The sequence below is a fragment of the Nerophis lumbriciformis genome, linkage group LG22, assembly GCF_033978685.3.
Source record: "Nerophis lumbriciformis linkage group LG22, RoL_Nlum_v2.1, whole genome shotgun sequence".
NCBI lineage: Eukaryota > Metazoa > Chordata > Actinopteri > Syngnathiformes > Syngnathidae > Nerophis > Nerophis lumbriciformis.
Genome location: NC_084569.2, coordinates 8707304 through 8717276, shown reverse-complemented (window position 1 = coordinate 8717276; position 9973 = coordinate 8707304). Strand labels below are relative to the sequence as shown.

Sequence of the window (9973 nt, the reverse complement as noted above, 5' to 3'; positions counted from 1 at the left end):
TCACTATTATGTTAGATCCACTATGGACTGAACTCTCACTATTATGTTAGAGCCACTATGGACTGGACTCTCACACTATTATGTTAGATCCACTATTGACTGGACTCTCACTATTATGTTAGATCCACTATGGACTGGACTCTCACTATTATGTTAGATCCACTATGGACTGGACTCACACTATTATGTTAGATCCACTATGGACTGAACTCTCACTATTATGTTAGATCCACTATGGACTGGACTCTCACTATTATGTTAGATCCACTATGAACTGGACTCTCACACTATTATGTTAGATCCACTATTGACTGGACTCTCACTATTATGTTAGATCCACTATGGACTGGACTCTCACACTATTATGTTAGATCCACTATGAACTGGACTCTCACACTATTATGTTAGATCCACTATGGACTGGACTCTCACTATTATGTTAGATCCACTATGGACTGGACTCTCACTATTATGTTAGATCCACTATGGACTGGACTCACACTATTATGTTGGATCCACTATGGACTGAACTCTCACTATTATGTTAGATCCACTATGGACTGGACTCTCACTATTATGTTAGATCCACTATGAACTGGACTCTCACACTATTATGTTAGATCCACTATTGACTGGACTCTCACTATTATGTTAGATCCACTATGGACTGGACTCTCACACTATTATGTTAGATCCACTATGAACTGGACTCTCACACTATTATGTTAGATCCACTATGGACTGGACTCTCACTCTATTATGTTAGATCCACTATGGACTGGACTCTCACACTATTATGTTAGATCCACTATTGACTGGACTCTCACTATTATGTTAGATCCACTATGGACTGGACTCTCTCACTATTATGTTAGATCCACTATGGACTGGACTCTCACTATTATGTTAGATCCACTATGGACTGGACTCTCACTATTATGTTAGATCCACTATGGACTGGACTCTCACAATATTATGTTAGATCCACTATGGACTGGACTCTCACTATTATGTTAGATCCACTATGGACTGGACTCTCACAATATTATGTTAGATCCACTATGGACTGGACTCTCACACTATTATGTTAGATCCACTATGGACTGGACTCTCACTATTATGTTAGATCCACTATGGACTGGACTCTCACTATTATGTTAGATCCACTATGGACTGGACTTTCACACTCTTATGTTAGATCCACTATGGACTGGACTCTCACTATTATGTTAGATCCACTATGGACTGGACTCTCACTATTATGTTAGATCCACTATGGACTGGACTCTCACTATTATGTTAGATCCACTATGGACTGGACTTTCACTATTATGTTAGATCCAGTATGGACTGGACTCTCACTATTATGTTAGATCCACTATGGACTGGACTTTCACTATTATGTTAGATCCACTATGGACTGGACTCTCACTATTATGTTAGATCCACTATGGACTGGAGTCTCACTATTATGTTAGATCCACTATGGACTGAACTCTCACTATTATGTTAGATCCACTATGGACTGGACTCTCACTATTATGTTGGATCCACTATGGACTGGACTCTCACTATTATGTTAGATCCACTATGGACTGGACTCTCACTATTATGTTAGATCCACTATGGACTGGACTCTCACTATTATGTTAGATCCACTATGGACTGGACTCTCACACTATTATGTTAGATCCACTATGGACTGGACTCTCACTATTATGTTAGATCCACTATGGACTGGACTCTCACTATTATGTTAGATCCACTATGGACTGGACTCACACTATTATGTTAGATCCACTATGGACTGAACTCTCACTATTATGTTAGATCCACTATGGACTGGACTCTCACTATTATGTTAGATCCACTATGAACTGGACTCTCACACTATTATGTTAGATCCACTATGGACTGGACTCTCACTATTATGTTAGATCCACTATGGACTGGACTCTCACTATTATGTTAGATCCACTATGGACTGGACTCTCACACTATTATGTTAGATCCACTATGGACTGGACTCTCACAATATTATGTTAGATCCACTATGGACTGGACTCTCACTATTATGTTAGATCCACTATGGACTGGACTTTCACTATTATGTTGGATCCACTATGGACTGGACTCTCACTATTATGTTAGATCCACTATGGACTGGACTCTCACTATTATGTTAGATCCACTATGGACTGAACTCTCACTATTATGTTAGATCCACTATGGACTGGACTCTCACTATTATGTTAGATCCACTATGAACTGGACTCTCACACTATTATGTTAGATCCACTATGGACTGGACTCTCACTATTATGTTGGATCCACTATGGACTGGACTCTCACTATTATGTTAGATCCACTATGGACTGGACTCACACTATTATGTTAGATCCACTATGGACTGAACTCTCACTATTATGTTAGATCCACTATGGACTGGACTCTCACTATTATGTTAGATCCACTATGAACTGGACTCTCACACTATTATGTTAGATCCACTATTGACTGGACTCTCACTATTATGTTAGATCCACTATGGACTGGACTCTCACACTATTATGTTAGATCCACTATGAACTGGACTCTCACACTATTATGTTAGATCCACTATGGACTGGACTCTCACTCTATTATGTTAGATCCACTATGGACTGGACTCTCACACTATTATGTTAGATCCACTATGGACTGGACTCTCACTATTATGTTAGATCCACTATGGACTGGACTCTCACTATTATGTTAGATCCATTATGGACTGGACTCTCACTATTATGTTAGATCCACTATGGACTGGACTCTCACTATTATGTTAGATCCACTATGGACTGGACTCTCACAATATTATGTTAGATCCACTATGGACTGGACTCTCACAATATTATGTTAGATCCACTATGGACTGGACTCTCACTATTATGTTAGATCCACTATGGACTGGACTCTCACACTATTATGTTAGATCCACTATGGACTGGACTCTCACTATTATGTTAGATCCACTATGGACTGGACTCTCACAATATTATGTTAGATCCACTATAGACTGGACTCTCACTATTATGTTAGATCCACTATGGACTGGACTCTCACTATTATGTTAGATCTACTATGGACTGGACTCTCACTATTATGTTAGATCCACTATGGACTGGACTCTCACTATTATGTTAGATCCACTATGGACTGGACTCTCACACTATTATGTTAGATCCACTATGGACTGGACTCTCACTATTATGTTAGATCCACTATGGACTGGACTCTCACTATTATGTTAGATCCACTATGGACTGGACTCTCACTATTATGTTGGATCCACTATGGACTGGACTCTCACTATTATGTTAGATCCACTATGGACTGGACTCTCACTATTATGTTAGATCCACTATGGACTGGACTCTCACTATTATGTTAGATCCACTATGGACTGGACTTTCACACTATTATGTTAGATCCACTATGGACTGGACTCTCACTATTATGTTAGATCCACTATGGACTGGACTCTTACTATTATGTTAGATCCACTATGGACTAGACTCTCACACTATTATGTTAGATCCACTATGGACTGGACTCTCACTATTATGTTAGATCCACTATGGACTGGACTCTCACTATTATGTTAGATCCACTATGGACTGGACTCTCACTATTATGTTAGATCCACTATGGACTGAACTCTCACTATTATGTTAGATCCACTATGGACTGGACTCTCACTATTATGTTAGATCCACTATGGACTGGACTCTCACTATTATGTTAGATCCACTATGGACTGGCCTCTCACTATTATGTTAGATCCACTATGGACTGGACTCTCACACTATTATGTTAGATCCACTATTGACTGGACTCTCACTATTATGTTAGATCCACTATGGACTGGACTCTCACACTATTATGTTAGATCCACTATGGACTGGACTCTCACTATTATGTTAGATCCACTATGGACTGGACTCTCACACTATTATGTTAGATCCACTATGGACTGGACTCTCACTATTATGTTAGATCCACTATGGACTGGACTCTCACACTATTATGTTAGATCCACTATGGACTGGACTCTCACTATTATGTTAGATCCACTATGGACTGGACTCTCACTATTATGTTAGATCCACTATGGACTGGACTCTCACTATTATGTTAGATCCACTATGGACTGGACTTTCACTATTATGTTAGATCCACTATGGACTGGACTCTCACTATTATGTTAGATCCACTATGGACTGGACTTTCACTATTATGTTAGATCCACTATGGACTGGACTCTCACTATTATGTTAGATCCACTATGGACTGGACTCTCACTATTATGTTAGATCCACTATGGACTGGACTCTCACTATTATGTTAGATCCACTATGGACTGGACTCTCACACTATTATGTTAGATCCACTATGGACTGGACTCTCACAATATTATGTTAGATCCACTATGGACTGGACTCTCACTATTATGTTAGATCCACTATGGACTGGACTCTCACACTATTATGTTAGATCCACTATGGACTGGACTCTCACTATTATGTTAGATCCACTATGGACTGGACTCTCACTATTATGTTAGATCCACTATGGACTGGACTCTCACAATATTATGTTAGATCCACTATGGACTGGACTCTCACTATTATGTTAGATCCACTATGGACTGGACTCTCACACTATTATGTTAGATCCACTATGAACTGGACTCTCACACTATTATGTTAGATCCACTATGGACTGGACTCTCACTATTATGTTAGATCCACTATGGACTGGACTCTCACTATTATGTTAGATCCACTATGGACTGGACTCACACTATTATGTTAGATCCACTATGGACTGAACTCTCACTATTATGTTAGATCCACTATGGACTGAACTCTCACTATTATGTTAGATCCACTATGGACTGGACTCTCACTATTATGTTAGATCCACTATGGACTGGACTCTCACACTATTATGTTAGATCCACTATGGACTGGACTCTCACAATATTATGTTAGATCCACTATGGACTGGACTCTCACTATTATGTTAGATCCACTATGGACTGGACTTTCACTATTATGTTAGATCCACTATGGACTGGACTCTCACTATTATGTTAGATCCACTATGGACTGGACTTTCACTATTATGTTAGATCCACTATGGACTGGACTCTCACTATTATGTTAGATCCACTATGGACTGGACTCTCACAATATTATGTTAGATCCACTATGGACTGGACTCTCACAATATTATGTTAGATCCACTATGGACTGGACTCTCACTATTATGTTAGATCCACTATGGACTGGACTCTTACTATTATGTTAGATCCACTATGGACTGGACTCTCACTATTATGTTAGATCCACTATGGACTGGACTTTCACTATTATGTTAGATCCACTATGGACTGGACTCTCACACTATTATGTTAGATCCACTATTGACTGGACTCTCACTATTATGTTAGATCCACTATGGACTGGACTCTCACACTATTATGTTAGATCCACTATGGACTGGACTCTTACTATTATGTTAGATCCACTATGGACTGGACTCTCACTATTATGTTAGATCCACAATGGACTGGACTCTCACTATTATGTTAGATCCACTATGGACTGGACTCTCACTATTATGTTAGATCCACTATGGACTGGACTATCACTATTATGTTAGATCCACTATGGACTGGACTCTCACTATTATGTTAGATCCACTATGGACTGAACCCTCACTATTATGTTAGATCCACTATGGACTGGACTCTCACTATTATGTTAGATCCACTATGGACTGGACTCTCACACTATTATGTTAGATCCACTATTGACTGGACTCTCACACTATTATGTTAGATCCACTATTGACTGGACTCTCACTATTATGTTAGATCCACTATGGACTGGACTCTCACACTATTATGTTAGATCCACTATGGACTGGACTCTCACTATTATGTTAGATCCACTATGGACTGGACTCTCACACTATTATGTTAGATCCACTATGGACTGGACTCTCACTATTATGTTAGATCCACTATGGACTGGACTCTCACACTATTATGTTAGATCCACTATGGACTGGACTCTCACTATTATGTTAGATCCACTATGGACTGGACTCTTACTATTATGTTAGATCCACTATGAACTGGACTCTCACACTATTATGTTAGATCCACTATGGACTGGACTCTTACTATTATGTTAGATCCACTATGGACTGGACTCTCACACTATTATGTTAGATCCACTATGGACTGGACTCTCACTATTATGTTAGATCCACTATGGACTGGACTCTCACTATTATGTTAGATCCACTATGGACTGGACTCTCACACTATTATGTTAGATCCACTATGGACTGGACTCTCACTATTATGTTAGATCCACTATGGACTGGACTCTCACTATTATGTTAGATCCACTATGGACTGAACTCTCACTATTATGTTAGATCCACTATGGACTGGACTCTCACTATTATGTTAGATCCACTATGGACTGGACTCTCACACTATTATGTTAGATCCACTATTGACTGGACTCTCACTATTATGTTAGATCCACTATGGACTGGACTCTCACACTATTATGTTAGATCCACTATGGACTGGACTCTCACTATTATGTTAGATCCACTATGGACTGGACTCTCACTATTATGTTCGATCCACTATGGACTGGACTCTCACTATTATGTTAGATCCACTATGGACTGGACTCTCACAGTATTATATTAGATCCACTATGGACTGGACTCTCACTATTATGTTAGATCCACTATGGACTGGACTCTCACTATTATGTTAGATCCACTATGGACTGGACTCTCACTATTATGTTAGATTCACTATGGACTGGACTCTCACTATTATGTTAGATCCACTATGGACTGGACTCTCACTATTATGTTAGATCCACTATGGACTGGACTCTCACTATTATGTTAGATCCACTATGGACTGGACTCTCACTATTATGTTAGATCCACTATGGACTGGACTCTCACACTATTATGTTAGATCCACTATGGACTGGACTCTCACAATATTATGTTAGATCCACTATGGACTGGACTCTCACTATTATGTTAGATCCACTATGGACTGGACTCTCACTATTATGTTAGATCCACTATGGACTGGACTCTCACTATTATGCTAGATCCACTATGGACTGGACTCTCACTATTATGTTAGATCCACTATGGACTGGACTCTCACTATTATGTTAGATCCACTATGGACTGGACTCTCACTATTATGTTAGATCCACTATGGACTGGACTCTCACTATTATGTTAGATCCACTATGGACTGGACTCTCACTATTATGTTAGATCCACTATGGACTGGACTCTCACTATTATGTTAGATCCACTATGGACTGGACTCTCACTATTATGTTAGATCCACATCTGAGGTTCCCTCCAAGGTTTCTCATCGTCCCATTGGGTTGAGTTTTTCCTTGCCCTGATGTGGGATCTGAGCCGAGGATGTCGTTGTGGCTTGTGCAGCCCTTTGAGACACTCGTGATTTAGGGCTATATAAGTAAACATTGATTGATTGATTGATTGATTGATAACATCTCAGCAACAAGCTGTAATATCTTACTGAGCTCATTTAGGACCAAAACCCTTAAAACAAGTAAAACACTCTAACATAAAATCTTCTTAGTGAGAAGAATTATCTTATCAGACAGAAAATAAGCAAATATCACCCTTATTTGAGATATGTAATCTTACTTAGATTTCAGTTTTTGCAGTGTACAAAGATGCACAACGGAAAACAGTCAAGGTATTCAAGTTTTAATATTTTCATTGGTACGTTGATCCGATGACGTCTACGTTTCTTTGGGTGGTCATTATAAGACAAAGGGAAGAAGGACACGTGATGACAAGGTGGACTGGATGGAGACTGAAGGAAGCCCTTGAAGTCATGCACAATGGAACAGCGTTTAGGATTGTACCATCGCTTGGAACTCTGCGGAGAAAAGACAAAGGCGTTATCAGAAAGACGGGTAAAAAATAAAATGTTAAAGCCAATGACACCATTTACCGTCTACCCCAATCCGCCCATCGCTGTCATCGTCGGCGGCATGCATGAAGGCCTTGGTCTCTGTGTCGGTCAGGACTCGGGCGCCGGGGGAAAACCTCTGAAGAAAAAACCTGGCGCAAACAACAACCTTCAGTATCTCCGTTCTGACGTTTCTGACGGTTTCACTCACTTCAGCTCCTCCTCCTCAATGTAACCGCTTCCGTCGTTGTCCAGGATGCCGAAGACCTTCTTCACGTCCTGGGGGCTCTTCTTGGTCATGCCGCAGACCTGGAAGAACTTCTTGGGGCAGAAGGAGTCTGGTGCTGAGATGGAATAAAACAGCCAGTATCAGTAAGTTGTTGTTTTTCTTCTTATACAATCAAAAGCATGTAAAACAATTCCCCCGCCACAATAATAAAAAAGTTATCTTTAGGGAAGAAGAGTGCTTTAATGTGAAGTCATGCAGTCGCATGATTGATGTTTGTCTTGCCCCTAGGAGTGTGTACTTTTTACCGCAGCCAATATTTGTGCATCTTCAGGCATATTTGGTTCTTCCGGCATGTCGTATGAAGGAAAAATGCCGATTTTCTAGCATCCCTTGCTTGCCATGAAATAAAAACAGTCGCGGAAAGACAGCGATGACGAGGTGCAAGTTGATACCTTGGCAGTCCTTGATGGCGCTGGCGATGGCATCAGCAGAAAGGATAGACGACAGCGACATTGTTTTCTTTCTGCAGGTGCACGGGAACGATAAACCTTGAATCATTTTGTACATTTTTGCCACAAAGTACACAGCGTCAATAGCGAGCCAGAGAGAGAGAACTTTTCATAAATAAACACAAATATCGTCTATAAAATATTCCATCCTTTAGAGGATAAGTCTCATGTTAGAACTTACTTAGAAGTCAGAATTCAACCCCCAAAAAAAAGTCCAACTTACCAATGAGGAGGCTTGTGGGCCAGCAGGTAACGGCGTAGAGAGAGGAGTAAGGCTGAGTGGTGACTGCTGTTGGTCAAGGTACTTTATATAGGCCGGACTGCACTGACAATACGCTTTGCTTGAGTTACCTGTCTGTGGATCAAATTCTAACAGGCAGCCCCGATCTAGTTTCTCAGCTACCTAATTAACCTTTACTATTTATAACGCCCACTGTCCAGAAGAGAGAAGGCAACCGTGGACATCTGTAACGCCCCCCCCTCCCCTTCCCTCGCCAATAGCAAATTAACTTCGAAAGCACCTTCTGCAACTCCTCCCTGTTGTCATCCATACAGACACCTCCTCTTTCTCCATCATCTCCCGGCTTGATGATTACACCGGTTATAATACAACTGCAACATCTTCTGCTTTTCGCTTCCTTTCTGCTGGTTCTGATCACTTCAGCCTCAGCTATAGCTCTTTTCATGGACATGTCATTTTACAGGTTACAGAGTCCCAACACTCGCAAACATCCCAATATGCACCTTTTTATATACAAACCCCGTTTCCATACGAGTTGGGAAATTGTGTTAGATGTAAATATAAACGGAATACGATGATTTGCAAATCCTTTTCAACCCATATTCAATTGAATGCACTACATCGTAGGGGGTGCTCATTACGTCGATCGCGAGCTACCGGTCGATCTCGGAGGGTGTGTCAGTCGATCACCAAGCCAGGCATTAAAAAAAATAGTCCTAAAAATGAGCGATCATAAATCTTCACTATGACGTCACTTTCGTCACTTGATTGACATTCACGGCACCCGAGGGTCTTCTGAGATGACGCTGGCTGCTGCCAGCTCATTAAAACGACCGACTGGAAGGCGAGAAACACTTTATTTCAACAGACTCTGGCGCCGTACCTGTCGTCAAAACTCCAAAGACCGACTGCACAGTTGCACAGTTGCGCTAACAAAA

The 9973-nt window shown here is 40.6% G+C and overlaps 1 protein-coding gene across 1 annotated transcript; it reads right to left on the bottom strand.

The window, feature by feature from the left end:
• Positions 1-7880: 7880 nt before the first annotated feature.
• On the bottom strand, positions 7881-9201 carry pvalb8 (parvalbumin 8). The gene is made up of 5 exons (XM_061973454.2): positions 9018-9201; positions 8738-8808; positions 8268-8400; positions 8099-8208; positions 7881-8023 (listed from the first exon to the last, which is right to left on the bottom strand). Exons 2-5 carry the CDS (start codon positions 8796-8798, stop codon positions 7998-8000), a joined length of 330 nt encoding a protein of 109 aa, XP_061829438.1. The 5' UTR covers positions 8799-8808; positions 9018-9201; the 3' UTR covers positions 7881-7997.
• Positions 9202-9973: the final 772 nt, after the last annotated feature.

Bases quoted from the DNA above. Each gene is read 5' to 3' on its own strand.
- pvalb8 (XM_061973454.2), bottom strand. From the start codon at position 8,798: ATGTCGCTGTCGTCTATCCTTTCTGCTGATGCCATCGCCAGCGCCATC. The intron at 8,401-8,737 runs GTATCAACTTGC...ATTCCATCTCAG, and splicing joins CGCCATCAAGGACTGCCAAG to CACCAGACTCCTTCTGCCCC. The intron at 8,209-8,267 runs GTGAGTGAAACC...TGTTTGCGCCAG, and splicing joins ATTGAGGAGGAGGAGCTGAA to GTTTTTTCTTCAGAGGTTTT.